General features: G+C 52.3%; 2 protein-coding genes across 5 annotated transcripts in view; one reads left to right on the top strand and one right to left on the bottom strand.

The window, feature by feature from the left end:
* Window positions 1-1,827: 1,827 nt before the first annotated feature.
* Window positions 1,828-5,143, top strand: Irf7 (interferon regulatory factor 7). Of its 2 annotated transcripts, none has more exons than XM_038340154.1 (10): window positions 1,828-1,918; window positions 2,271-2,680; window positions 2,765-2,927; window positions 3,015-3,216; window positions 3,526-3,581; window positions 3,651-3,825; window positions 3,994-4,089; window positions 4,290-4,679; window positions 4,756-4,874; window positions 4,949-5,143. In XM_038340154.1, the coding sequence occupies exons 2-10, from the start codon at window positions 2,667-2,669 to the stop codon at window positions 5,123-5,125; spliced, it is 1,392 nt and encodes a 463-aa protein (XP_038196082.1). In that variant the 5' UTR covers window positions 1,828-1,918; window positions 2,271-2,666; the 3' UTR covers window positions 5,126-5,143. The 2 variants fall into 2 exon arrangements, with proteins under 2 accessions (XP_038196082.1, XP_038196074.1); XM_038340146.1 differs by having other exon boundaries at window positions 3,523-3,581.
* A 394-nt stretch (window positions 5,144-5,537) lies between these two features.
* Phrf1 (PHD and ring finger domains 1) overlaps window positions 5,538-14,013 on the bottom strand; it is a 33,511-nt gene continuing 25,035 nt past the window's right edge. For all 3 annotated transcript variants that reach the window (XM_038330626.2, XM_038330643.2, XM_038330635.2), the window contains exons 10-18: window positions 12,681-12,808; window positions 11,498-11,679; window positions 11,275-11,406; window positions 10,719-10,873; window positions 7,560-10,220; window positions 7,161-7,315; window positions 6,730-7,062; window positions 6,395-6,523; window positions 5,538-5,869 (exon numbers count right to left, since the gene is read on the bottom strand). In XM_038330626.2, coding sequence (XP_038186554.1) covers window positions 5,726-5,869; window positions 6,395-6,523; window positions 6,730-7,062; window positions 7,161-7,315; window positions 7,560-10,220; window positions 10,719-10,873; window positions 11,275-11,406; window positions 11,498-11,679; window positions 12,681-12,808 — 4,019 coding nt within the window. In that variant the 3' untranslated portion in view covers window positions 5,538-5,725. The remainder of the gene's footprint in view (window positions 5,870-6,394; window positions 6,524-6,729; window positions 7,063-7,160; window positions 7,316-7,559; window positions 10,221-10,718; window positions 10,874-11,274; window positions 11,407-11,497; window positions 11,680-12,680; window positions 12,809-14,013) is intronic.

The raw sequence follows: 14,013 nt of genomic DNA, 5'->3' as shown, positions 1-14,013 counted from the left end.
CCCAGCTGCCGGCTTCCGGATGTTCCCTCCCCCACTCCCCCGCCCCCAAGCTCCTCTCCCACGGTAGCCAGCGGGGAAGAGAGAAGTCCTCCCTGGAGATCTCAGCGCTTAGCCCGATGTGGACAGCTTCGTTTGAGTTAAGTGAAAGAACCAGAACAGGGCTCCCGCCACATTGTACAGTCATTTGGCAGAAAGTGACCTCTGGGACCTTCCTGAGGGTCACAGCCTGATTCAAAAGTCTGGCTGCGAATGGTGGCACCCATGTTTAATCCCAGCATTCAGGAAGCAGAGACAGGCTAATCTCTGTGAATCTGAGGCCAACACGGTCTACAGAGTGAGTTCCAGGACAGCCAAGACTATGTAGAGAAACCCCTTTTCAAAACAAAACAACACACACAAACAAATAAAAAGACTGCTCTGGCAATGAACACTGCACTCTGCCCCATACAGAAACCCTGAGATACAGGGGCCTACTGATCATGTCAGGAGGTGGAGGGAGACCAGGGCTATGGAGGTTACACACAGCTCTCTGGTCTCCTTGGGGGAGGGTACATTACAATCTGGGCTTCTTCCTGCAAAGCAGTCATGAAAAGTCATCTCGAATTCCTTTCCAAACGTTTTATAAAAAACGGACAGCTTTACCCATTTATACAATGTATTTTTTGGTTTTATTTCAACTGCTGCCTGCCTTCCTTCCTTCCTTTCTAATTTACTTTATTTTACGTGCATTGGTGTTTTGCCTATATGTATGTCTGTGTGAAGGTGTCAGATCTTGGAGTAACAGTCAGTTGTTACCTGCCATGTGGGTGCTGGGATTTGAACACAGAAGGGAGCTGTTCCCTGGGCCTTGGAGGGGGCGACAGAGATGGCTCATTCTGGATACACACCCTACCATCCCCCATTCTCTGTCCTTGGGCCACTTACAGGATTCTGCTCATTGCAGCTGGAAGCTTCTCTTTCTTCTTTTCTTTTCTTTTCTTTTCCTTTTTTTAAAAGATTTATTTATCTATCATGTATACAATGTTCTGCCCGAATATATGTATGCCTGCAGACCAAAACAGGGCACCAGATCTCATGAGCCACCCTGTGGATGCTGGGAATTGAACCCAGGACCTCTGGAAGAGCAGCCAGTGCACTTAATTGCAGAGCCATCTCTCCAGCCCCAGCTGGAAGCTTCTCTAATGAAGGCTGGATGCAACACAGTGGTTAAATTTTACATTTGAGACAGGGTCTTACTCTTGAAGCCTCAACCTCTCCTGAGATAGTATTACAAGTAGTGGCTTTGGGATATTCTTTTGTGTGTGTGTGTGTGTGTGTGTGTGTGTGTGTGTGTGTGTGTTGATACAGGATTTCACTGTGTAGCCTTGGCTGTACTGGAACTCCTGTGTAGATCAGGCTGGCCTCAAACTCAGAGATTACCCTGCCTCTGCCTCCTGAGTACTGGGATTAAAGGCATGCACCACCACTGCCTGCTGGAGTAGTCTTATCTGTACCATTCTCAACGTGTAGCCTCTCTTTAGACTACACTTCCTGATACTTTCCTGCCAGTTAAACAGAGCAAAATGAAACAAAACAAAAAGTTGCTGACTTTGTTTGGGATCTCTGTAGGTACCCCTGCCTTCTCCCGCCATATTTTCCTGAGGAGGTGAGGAGGGAAAGACTTTTCCCACACTCCCACTTGGGGAGCTGTTCCTCTGAGACTTGCTGGTGCTGTCCAAAACAGGGTCAGCCTCTCACTGGATCTATAAAGGGTCTGTGAGAGTGGAGTGGAGTGCCACAGCACGTGACACCCAATGGCAGCGGGAGCCCTTACGCCACACCCTGCTGCACTCCGCCCCGCCCCTGACCCGGGTCCTATAAAAGCACTGGGCGCCTCGTTCTCTCTGAGATAAAACCGTCCCGGCGGCTCCGGCACCAGGTATGTGGAGGGAACCCTTATCCCACGCGGGGAGGGAGCGAGCTAGTGCCACGAGAGGAAATTCTTGTCCCCTCCACGGAGTAGCGAGCGGTCTGGGAAGGGCAGTACAGAGAGGCTCGGGGACACAGGAGGGCAGAGGGCCGGCAGAATCTGCAATCGGAAGATCAGTAGGTGGGGTTGGCCTCTGTGTGAGGGTAGGATGGAGGTCAAGGACTGCGCCCGTAGCCACTGAGACAGAGGGAAGCCCGCAACTGCCCACACGCTGTTTCGGCTATTTAGGTTTCATTTTCCCGGGATGCAGTTTCGCTTTACTGGCCTGGGCCCGCCCCCTTTTACCGCCGTGTCTTTGCAGGGTCCGGCCTGCGACAGCCCATCCAGGCTTGGACGCTGGATCAACACCTGTGACTTCACGTGTGCGCTCCCGCTACATCTGTAGTCATATCCATAGCCACCTTGGCCGAGGAATCCACACTTAGTTTCGGAACCTAGGTGGCTATAAGTTCTCAGACCGCATTTGTGACCCTTAACACCCTACACCTGGGTCACACTTGCGATAAATTCCCACTTGTGACCAACACATATAATCACATTTGTGACACTTGGCCACACTATCCGTGGCTACAACCTCAAACCTTAGTGACACCCAAAGGACTCTTACTTCATTTGTAATACCTGACTGCTGCAGAGACTGCAGCCTATCCCAGAGTAGGACCTACTCTGATTCTCCCAGACTGCCTTTGTAGAAGCAATGGCCTCAGAGAGGTGAGAACATGGCCACCCTGGTTGTGTTGGGTCCTGTTTGCCTGGCTCTTGGCCCTGATCCTAGCGTTGCTGCCCTGCTTGCAGGGGGTCCCAGCGCATACTGTTTGGAGAGTGGCTTCTGGGCGAGGTCAGCAGCGGCCAGTACGAGGGCCTGCGGTGGCTGGACGAGGCTCACACAGTCTTCCGTGTGCCCTGGAAGCATTTTGGGCGCAAGGATCTGGATGAAGCTGATGCCCGGATCTTCAAGGTGGTGCCTAGTCCTGCCCTCGGTATCATCTCTCAGAATTCACAAAGGAGTCTCTCCTTAACCCACGTTCTCTGTTCTCTCCTTCAGGCCTGGGCTGTGGCTAGAGGGAGGTGGCCACCTAGTGGAGGTAACCTACCACCCCCAGAGGCTGCAGAGCGAGCAGGCTGGAAAACCAACTTCCGCTGTGCACTTAGGAGCACACGTCGCTTTATCATGCGTAAAGACAATTCAGGGGACCCTGCTGACCCACACAAAGTATATGAACTTAGCCTGGAACTTGGCTCCACTGGTGAGGAATGCCACAAATTGGGACAGACTAGGGAGGAAGGGACTTGGACTACTTTGTCTTGGTGGCTTCATGGTTGGATTTGTAGTTTTTAAAGCTGGTTGGGAAAAGGCTGATTGTAGGCCCAGTTGTTCTTCTTTCAAGGTGTGGGTGGATGGGTGGGTGGGGGCATTTCCTCCTAAGTCAGAGCCTTGGGCTGAGGGAGATGTCTGGTGCTCTGGGGACAAAGGGTATGGGGAAGAGAACTTTTTAAACTACTTAACCATCATAACTAGTCAGTCTTAGATCCAAACTGCCCCCTCTCTTCAGAAGGCCCAGCCATGGAAAACGGGGAAGAAGTGGCCGTCGGCAATGCCTTACCTGCACAGGTACAGTCTGTCCGCGCCCTCTAGGCCTGGGGGATGGGCAGCTGCCTACCACTAAGCATTCTCTTGCAGGCTGTGTCCCTAGGACCCTTCCTGGCAAGAGGAAATGCTGAGCTTCAGACTCCAAGCCCTCTGTTCTCTGGTGATGCTGGGGACCTCTTGCTTCAGGTTCTGCAGCAAAGCCTCCTGGAGGACCACCCACTAGAACCTGAGCCTGGGGCAGACCCAGCTCCATCACAGGATCCTGGTGAGAGGCAGGAAGAACTGTTACTGAGCTTGGGCTGGACTAGAGAACTCCATCTGCCCGAGGCTGTATGAGGGAGAGGAGGAAAGCTAAGGTTGCTCGAAGGACAAGGGTGGGAAGCTAGGGCACCATGAGGGGCAAGATGGACAGGCAGCTTCACCTTGTCCTCAGGCCGGGAGCCAGAACATGCTTCTGAGGAGCTTCATGCAGCATGGCAGGTGGAAGCCGTCCCCAGCCCCAGGCTTCAACACCCAACTTTGATGACTGGTGAGGACCTGGGGACCTGTTGGTGTGGGCTAGAGCTGTGGTGCTTGCGCAGGTCTTCCCCAGTACACACCTGTTCTCCCAGGCACAACACTGCACCACTCAGCCCTCACATCTGTACCTCAGTGGGAAGGGAAAGGGTTCTGAGGTGTAGGGCAATGTGCCCCACCACACCCACCACTCATAGCTTGGTCTGTACACAGAGCACAATCTAGGGTCCCTGGCTGTGACCATCATGTACAAGGGCCGCACAGTGCTCCAGGAAATGGTGGGACACCCCAGCTGCGTGTTCCTGTATAGCCCCATGAGCTCAGCGATAAGAAACTCAGAGCCCCAGCCAGTGATTTTTCCCAGCCCTGCTGAGCTCCCGGATCAGAAGCAGTTGCATTACACAGAGACACTTCTGCAGCATGTGTCACCAGGCCTTCAGCTGGAGCTGCGGGGGCTGTCACTGTATGCCCTGCGCATGGGCAAGTGCAAGGTGTACTGGGAGTTGGGCAGCCCCATGGGCTCCACCAACCCATCCACCCCAGCCCAGCTGTTGGAACGCAACTGCCACACCCCAATCTTCGACTTCAGCACTTTCTTCCGAGGTCAGTGAGGTCTGGGGTACTGTCCTTGGGTCTCTGGAGCCTTTCTAACGTGCTCACCAGAGCGACTTCCTAACAGAGTTGGACGAGTTCCGGGCCCGGAGGCGGCAAGGATCACCATACTACACCATCTACCTGGGTTTTGGGCAAGACTTGTCAGCAGGAAGGCCCAAGGAGAAGAGCCTGATTCTGGTGAAGGTAGAGCCTGGGTTGGCAAGTACAGGTGGGTGTGGACTGCTGGGTGGGAGCCCTAACAGATGTCCCTCCCACAGCTGGAGCCATGGCTATGCAAAGCACACCTGGAAGGTGTGCAGCGTGAGGGTGTGTCCTCCCTGGACAGCAGCAGTCTTGGCCTGTGCCTGTCTAGCACCAACAGCCTCTATGATGATATCGAACACTTCCTCATGGACTGGAACAGTGTGCCTACCCAGAACTGCAAATCCCAATAAAGAGAGTCTAGAACCAGTGCCGCCCCGAGTCAGACTGACTCCCTGGCTGTATGCTATCTTTACTGGACCGGGTGGGGTTCCATGAAGGAAAGGTGACACCTCACATTCCTGCACCCTAAGCCTCCTTTGTGGCACTCATCTTTATAACGAACCCCTTACTGGATCCAAACGCTCTAAGACAAGAATGGGGAGCACGCTAACACTGCCAGGTGTACTGGGAACATGTCTGTCTGAGTCCCTGAAACCCACAGCCCCATGTCCTGTCTCCTGGCAGAAGCAAAAACAACTAGAATAAGAAAACTGCTATAGCAGATGTTCATGAGCGAGTGTCAGCAGGCGGTTCCCACTGGCCATCAGGGTTTCTGAAACCAAAAGCTTCACCTTCCAAGCACTGAGTACACAGAAAAGATTCTAAAGATAAGCCATTTTTGATAAATTAGAACACAATGGAAACAGTGTATCTATAATATACATATAAAAAAAGTCCAGTTTTCAATTGTAAGCAAGACAGGTGCAGACAGGTGTCATGGGAAGCTCAGAGGCAGGAGTGCTGGTAGCCATTTCTTTCCTACTGGGGTCACCTCCCCACAGTGGCCAGTCTCAGGTCTCAGCACCCTGAGTGGGTGGCTCTTCCCCAGCCTCAGTCTTCTTGTGCCTGCGCATGTGCCTGTATTTGTCCACATAGGCTTTCACCAGGTTGGCCACCTTCACAGGGTTGATTTCGCCACTCTTGCTGTGGCAGATCTGAAGAAAGAACACAATCACCCAAATGCTCTCAGCCTATCAGAGACCAACCCAGCCAGGGGTCCTTGCCCTGGCCCTCTCCACCAGGGCCGTCTTGTTAAGGGCACATGCATCCCCCGCCCACTACGCACACACCTGTAACTAAACAGAGCTGATGACGTTTCTCTACATGTGTCAAAGGTCAGTAGGAAGCTGAGACTTGTTCCTACAGAAAGATCTGCCCATTTCTCAGGGACTTAGTTCCTCCAAAGAAACTGGGTGGATTGGGGAATTTTAAATTCATCATCTGTTATTTTAGTTTTAGCAAACACTGTGTGAGGACGCACTTACTAGGAAACAGGGCTGATCTAAGGCTTCAGCCACTTGGTCCAGCTGGCTGACTCCACACTTACAGACCCAGGAGTCCATGCAAACAACAAACAGCAACTTTCTGTCAAATGCAGATCTAGCTATCCTGTGTCACAAGGTGTCCCTTGCAACTTCAAGGTTGTCAAAGAGGCAGGTGTCTGTCTCCTTGCAGCCTACCTTCTGCACAGCTTTGCGCAGGATATCCTTGTATTCCTCCTTGGTCACTTCTCTCTTCTGGTAGAAGGGCTTAATAGCCAGCTTCACCTCCTCCACAGCCCGCTCCTGCATGTGCAGCTTCTTCATGTACTAGGAGTGAGGACATGTGTGACCCTGCGGCAAGATGGCCAAAACTGGCCTCTGGACCCCTTGGTGGGAAGTCCCTTTCCCCAAGAACACTAGAGGGAATGGGCTCGCTGCTCTCCCACCACCCTGGCCAAGCCCCCAAGGCCTGGCTATTACAGCTAAACTCAGGGCCGATGAAGACGGGCTGTGGAAGGACAGGCAGCACTCACCTCCTCCTTTTTGGTCTTCTCAGCAGCTGACTTGGGAGTAGCAGTCTTTTCTTCTAAGTTGTTGGTGGTGGTTGGAGTAACTAGCTGTGAGGTTGTGGCTGGCATAGCGGGCACTGGGGCCAGGCTCTGTGCTGCACCGCAGCCTGCTAGGGGGAGGGTCCCCTGCAGGATCATCTGGACTGAGGGCTGGCTGGCCAGTGCATAGGGCAGGATGCTTGAGGGCTGAGCCAGGGGTGGTGGCATGTTGGGGCTGTAAACCTGGGCAAGAATACCCCCTGCTGAGTGTAGAGTCCCAACAGCTGGCAGCCCTTCTGCCCTGGAAGCACCAAGGGGCTGTATAGAAAAGAAGCAGTGCCATGAGTTCTTAGCTCTAACCAGGGCAGCCCAAAATACCCAGCACAAGGACCATGCTCCTCTAGCCCAGCACCCACCTGAGAGGGATCTGCATCAGGTAACCCAGACTCCTGGAGCACGTGGATGGGAGGGGGCAGGTCGGAGAATGGTGCCTGCTGAACTCCTATGAGGGCCCTGTCCTCTGCATCCCAGTCTCCTTCCTGGGGCCTCTGTGGCCTCTGAAGTGGTGTCCCTGAGGACCCAACAGACAAGGAAGGTGGGTGCCTTGTGGTCAACCCTGACCAAAACACTTTCAGAGACTCAGCAGTGGGAACCAAGGCCAAACTGCAGATCTATCTCTAAGAGGCTGGACACACTTGGGGACCCCAAAGAGTCAGAAGAGGCTCTTGGGGTGGCTGTCTCCCTGCCTGCTCTACACCCCTGACCCACAAGGACAACCACCACTAGGAGCGCAGCCACTGACAGGGCCAACTCACTTGGAACTCTGTCCAGGGCTGGGGTGCTGTCCTCTGCTTCCTGCAGGTTCCAGGTGACTCTCTTCACCAGGTTTCTGGACCGCATCAGGGGCGCCTGGGCCACAGCATCCTTGGGCCTGACTGTTTCACATCCTCTCCCACTTAGCAAAGGACTGTCCTTTCCCATGGGCACCACACCTGGGGCGCTAAGAGTTGTAGCAATGATCTCTACAGTGTCCTGCCCGAGCAGGCACTGATCTGAAGGGGTCAATGCCTGGGGTGCAGGCTTTGAGGTATCTTCACTGTGAACCAGTAACACCTCCCTCTGGCTGGTAGGTAAAGTAGTGTCCTGTGGAAGGCTGACTGGGGGCACTGTGGGAATTGCTGGGAAATCTCGCTCAGGGGAGGAGTCTGTACTCTCAGGGGAAGGAGGTGAACTCATATCATCAAGTTGAATGAAGATGGCTTCGTTTGAAAAATCCTCAAAGACGTGGCCTGCTTCCACAGAATCACCATAGTCTAGGTCCTCAGGTACACACTCAACTGGCTCTGCCAGGACAGGAGGGACTTCTTGAGGGTTCGGGACAGCCACAACCACCTCTGGCAGGACACCTATTTCTGAGACTGCAGGGTGGTTTCCATCTTGCCTTGGTTCCTCCTGTGGAGTGGGGACTGGGGAAACCTCCCTCACAGCCCCCTTCTTTTCTGGGGAATGGGGCCGCTTCTCATGGGAACGTGGCCTCCGTGGCCTATGCTCCAGGCTGGGTGACCTAGACCGCCGCCTCCTTCTCTCCCGAGACCGAGTCACATTCTCCTTCTTATCCATTCGCTCTCGGCTCCGCTCCCGATGCTTGTGTTTCCGGTCCCTCTCCAGGCTGCTGTGGGGTGAACAGTCCCTGCCTCGAGACCGAGACCCTGAATGATGCCTCTTCCGTCTCCGACTCTCATGGCGCTCACAGGAAGAGCTGCCAGGACTCCCTGAGCGAGACCTGGACTTCCTCCAGCACCTGCCATGACCCCAGGGACCATGCCTCCGCTCCCTGTCCCTTTCCCTCCTCCGCCTCTTTGCTCTGTCCTGGCTGCTGGCACGGTCACTGGAAGACCTCCGGCTTTTAGCCTTGGCTCTGTGCCTCTTGGTGTGTTGTTCCTCAGCCACTGGAGATGCTGAGCGTGAGGTCCTGTCCCTGGAACCAGAACGAGTGCTGGAACGTGTCCTCTGGTGCTCTCTGGAAACCTTCTTCTTTTTAGTTTTCTTCCTGCTGCGGGAGCTGGAGGTGGAGCGGGAACGGGATGAGGCCCTGAGCTCCACAATCCTGTGCGTGGTTATCTGTGAAGCATCTGGGCTTGGCGGAACACCTGGTTCCATGACAGTCACACAGGTCACTGTCCGTTCCTCAGAGCCAAAGAAGGGTGTACAAGACACTCTGTCCTCATCGTCCCAAGGGTCTGGTCGGGATGGCCGCTGAGAATGGGCTGCAGAGCCCTGAATCTCTGTAAGCTCCGCCTCCCTGAGTCCTTCTTGCTCCATATCAGAGGTTCCCTCACCAAGTTCCTTGCCCAGGAACTCCAGCATGCCAGACACAGGCTCACTAGTGGGCTGGGGCTCAGGTTCTGTGTCAGTCTCAAAAATGTTTTCTACCCTGTAGGAGGTAACACAGCGCACAGTCTGGGAGGCTGGGGCCTTTGGGCTGTTGATGGAGATAGTTCTGGTGATCTCAGAGGGCAAGAGGCCTTGGCCAAGGCTCTCAGGGCTGCTGCTAGGAGGGCTGGAGTCTGAGCCAGTGGGGTCAAAGGGGTCATAGATTTCACTCTTGAGTTGTTTTGGCTTCTTGATAGAGAAGAGGGGTGAAGGGTTCTCCTTCCTTTGCACCTTGCTATCTACTGGCCGGAATGTGTTACAGAAGCCAGGACTGGACATCTGGCTGCAATGTGCCGTGTTCCCAGGGATGTTGATCCTGAAGCTTTCAAAGGTAGACCCAATGCCCTTTCCTCTTGAGGGCCCTAGCGTGGCTACGCTGACATGGGAGCTGGGGGCAGAAGGACGAGAACCAGCTGTGTGTGAGCCAGTCTCCTGGGGACCCCTGCTGCTGGGCTCATTCTCAGCCCGGCCTCGCCCTGGCTGCCCGGGGCCTTCCCTGCCAGTCAGGCGGCTAATGCAAGTGCTAGGGAGCTCCACAGTCTGCCCACTGGCTGGGGCCTGGTCCTGTGTGTTGTCACTGCGGTCTCTGTGGATCTTTGGTATCCTGGGTAGCTTTGAGAAATCAGGTCTCCTGGGATCTGTTTTCTGGGAATGCCCAAGAGCTATATTTCTAGATGGAAAGTTAGAATGGACAGTCATCTTAGATGAGGCAGAACTAAGAGGCAATGCCTGTGTGTTGGAACCATAAAGCCTGGGACTGTTATTCTGTTTCAAGGTAGGCCTGCTCTCTTTTGAAAGGTTCCCAGCCTGACTTGAACGTGGGGTCACTGATGAGTCCAACTTTACAGGTGTCTCCACTGTGCGGCCAGGGATACAATGTAGGGCTGCTCTGTCCCCACAGCTCAGCCCTGAGCTCTGTCGCCTGGCTCCCATGAGTCCACTGGATACGCTCCCTGAGGGTAGTGCCCCAGGCTGCAGGTTGTCTCTGGGCCTGGACTCTTCTCTGGATTGAGTCACAGAATTTCGCTGAAGAGAAACAGGAGCTAAAAAACAAAAGTCAGATAGCAACCCTTCCCACCTCCTGTACACAGTTCAATGGTTTGTCATGCCTGACCAGAAGTGACACTGAAATTGCTCTGTTTACAGAGTGACACTTCTTGCTACGCCACAACAGGAGTGTCATGGGCTCAGCTGTACCACTGCCCATCCTGTGGGATCATAAATGCCCTCACTGCCATGTAGTCTTTCTCTTTTCAGACACAACTATGGTTTAGGTGTGTCCCAGCTAGTGTGACACAGACAAGAAGCAGATGGAGGGTCTGCCCACTCTTGACCATACCGCTTCATGGGTACTATGAACTGTCCTGGAAATGTCACACTCACATAACTGTACTCAGACACGGAAGGACCCTGACAGAAACTCACACTGGTTATGTTGTTAGCAGTGTCTCACCCAACTCAGGGCAAAGCCTGAGAGAGCATGTCCAACTCATCCATTTCTAGGAACCCGTAAGGAAGGCCAGCAGTCCATGGGTGCTCACCTGCCCTCTTGGCACTGAGAGAGCCATCTCGGTGGATGACAACATCAGCACTGCTCATCATCAGAAGGCTCTGGTCAGACAAGATGCTCCCCAACAGGTCAGGAACAGGGGCCTCCTCCACACTGGGCTCTGGGGCCACAGCTGGGAGCTGCCTCCTGCAAGCACAGACCAGAGAATGGTCTGCAAGTCCCTCTGTACTCCTCTGGCCCGAACCCCCACCCATCAACCCCAACTTGAGGTGACCAGGATTATGGGGAGGTCATCTACAATGTATGTCTGCCCATTCTACCACTAAGTAAGAGCTGGGAGATTATCTCTACCTGCTGTGACTGTGGACCAGGACTCTGCCCTGCCCAAGGTCCCTTTCTTTTTCAGAGACTGAGGTCAGTGTGGCCAGGATCTGTGCTGCTTGCTTAGAGACAACTAGTTTTGACGCAGCACTCAGAGACAACCTTAAGCACAAGAGGAGTTGCTCAGCCACATCACTAAGGGCCACACAGAAAGGAAAAACAATTCAGTGCCCTTATCTATCCCAGATGCTCTTGCTGCCCCATACCTAGAAAGCCCCATGGCAACAGGTCTGGCCACAGGCTGGTGCGATTGCAGGGCCGAGCGGGACAGCACTCTCCTCTTGGCACTCAGAGGGGAAGGAGGATCTGCAGACGGTTCTTCATTGCTGGAGGGGACACTAACAAAGCAGAACACTCCATAAGTTCACAAGCAGCCTAACCAAATCTGAGGGTGAGCTGGGGCACCAGAACAGTCACCACTATAGTCACCTGTCAAAAGGGTCCAGTTCATAGGGATCTCCAAACAGAGACAGAGAAGCTGCTCCAATATCTGCCCTCATCAGCCCCAGAGAGGGATCCGCTGGCTTGTACACTGATGGCATGCTGGTGCCATGGACAGGCCTGCGGAGGCCTAGAGTTCGTGCAATGCGAGAACGAGCTGTGATCTCATTCTAAACCAAAGTGACAGAAAAAATTTCAATGAGTGACTGGCATCGTGCACGTGAACAGCATTAACAGCCATGTAAGGAACAGTTGTGGACTTTTAACATTATCACAATTGTAAATTATTCCTAAGACAATCAAGGGGCCACATGCCACTTCCTCTAGATTCTGAATATGGGTGGGACAGAACACACTCAGCTAGGATCTCTCCCCAAGGAGTGAATCTCTTCATACCTCCGCCATGGGTCATGGCCCCAGATGTTCTTTTAGGGGGAAAAGGAATCACAGTAATTGCAAATGAAGAAAGTGAGCTGAGAATGGAATAAAAATCAGAAAGGAGGCACTGACATTGCCATGTCCTCAGGACACAAACTGAGTGCTAGTGACCAGCAGTATCTACCTAAATTGCTCATACTTAGTCACAGCAACAAGAATCTGTTCTGACTCTCCAGAACGGATGTTCAAACTACTGGCTATACACATCTTCATATACAAGCATACACTATCGAATATTTATCAGGCTACGGGTAACAAGCATAAATTCACATAAAAACACAGGAGACACATGGCCAAGGTGTGTGTGTTTGTGTGAGCTTCCTGTGTTTTTAAGTACCAAATTTGTCTCATGGCTGCAAGGCTGAGTGACAACACAGGACCTGAGATGGATCCACTGGAGACTGGCTTCTCACACACAGGAGACTCTCCAGGACAAAGACAGTGACTACGTCAGGTTAACAACTGTATACACCTCCCCAGGCTATCTACGCCTGCTCCTAGCACAGGACTGAAAGCCTTCTGATCTCACCAGCCATTGACCACAAGAAAGTGATTTGGCCCTGAGCTCTGCTAGTCCTCCTCTATGTTTCAGGGGGAACCACACTAACGCTTAACATACCCACCCACCTCTGAGCACAGAACAACCTCAGAGCAGCCATTTGGTGCTTCTTGCTGCAGAGCCACATAGGGCAGCAAGACTGGCTAAGCTGGACACTAACTACTGAAGCCTCACCTTCAGCTTCCTCCCTTTTGTCTTCCTCACACGGTGCTGCCGTTTCTTGGCTCGGGTACCTCCACTCTTACTTTTCACAGATGACCGAGACCGGGTTTTCTTTCTTCCCGGCGCTTTCTTCCGTCTCCCTAAAAAGACAACATTAAGTGTCTATGATTCAGGATCCACAGGGCCCTTCCTGACCAGGGTGACCAGGTCCTCTGAGTTCTGTTGGAACAGAGCCCAAGAAGCTAGGGAGAAGGTCTGGGCACCTCAGGACTGTGTGCTGGCTTGAGCTTTACACACAACACAGTTTATTTTTTTATTTGTGTGTGCTTGCACGTGTGTGACCTTGAAGGACTAAAGTGGGCATCAGAACCCCTGGAACTAGAGTTATAGGTAGCTGTGGGTTGCTCAATGTGGGTTCTGGGAACTGAACTCAGGTCCATAGCTGAGCCAACTCTTCAGGCAATTTAACTTTCTTATTTTTTTGAGACAAACTCCAGTCTTATGTAACCCAGGCTGGCATAGAACTCAGTATGTAGTTACAGATGACCTTAAACTATTTTTTTGAGTAATTTATTTAACTTTATTTTATGCGAAGGTGTCAGAACCCCTGGAATTGGGAGTTACAGACAGTTGTGAGCTGTCATGTGAGTGCTGGGATTTGAACCCTGAGCCCTCTGAAGAGCAGGCAGTGCTCTTAATTGCTGAGCCACCTTTCCAGCCCGATCCTGAACTCTTAATCTTCCTACTGCTGTTCCACATGTACTATATGCGTGGCTTGCTACCCCCTTTTTTTTTTTAAATATTTATTTATTATGTATATAGTTTTCTGTCTGTGTGTATGTCTGCAGGCCAGAAGAGGGCACCAGACTTCATTACAGATGGCTGTGAGCCACCATGTGGTTGCCAGGAATTGAACTCAGGACCTTTGGAAGAGCAGGCAATGCTCTTAACCACTGAGCCATCTCTCCAGCCCGGCTTGCTACCTTTTAACTTAAATTTATTTATTTTCTTTTTTAAAAGACTTTTTTTCTTTTTTGCAGGATTTTTAATTAATTTACTGTTTTAAATGCATTGTTTTTTTTTTTTTTTTAAATCTGTATGTATGTCTGTGAGGGTGCTAGGGCCCCTGGAAGTGGAGTTATGGATAGTTGTGAGCACTGGGAACTGAATCCAAGTTCTCTGGAGGAACAGTCAGTGATCTTGACTGCAAAGCTATCTTCCCAGCCTCTATTTACTTTTGTCTTATTGCTCGTCTCAGTCTGCAGCTGGTTTAGAACTCATGGCAATTCTATCAAGCTTCTCAAGGATTACAGATGTGGGCACATGCATTGCTTAAAAATCTTTT

This window comes from Arvicola amphibius, chromosome 1 (genome assembly GCF_903992535.2).
Source record: "Arvicola amphibius chromosome 1, mArvAmp1.2, whole genome shotgun sequence".
Lineage (NCBI taxonomy): Eukaryota > Metazoa > Chordata > Mammalia > Rodentia > Cricetidae > Arvicola > Arvicola amphibius.
Note: the sequence above shows the minus strand (reverse complement) of the source record. Positions and strands in the feature narration are given on the sequence as shown.

Excerpts from the sequence above, each read along its gene's own strand:
- Irf7 (XM_038340146.1), top strand. Across the intron at positions 4,090-4,289 it reads ACACCCAACTTTGATGACTG|AGCACAATCTAGGGTCCCTG; the intron begins GTGAGGACCTGG and ends GTCTGTACACAG. Across the intron at positions 4,680-4,755 it reads CTTCAGCACTTTCTTCCGAG|AGTTGGACGAGTTCCGGGCC; the intron begins GTCAGTGAGGTC and ends ACTTCCTAACAG.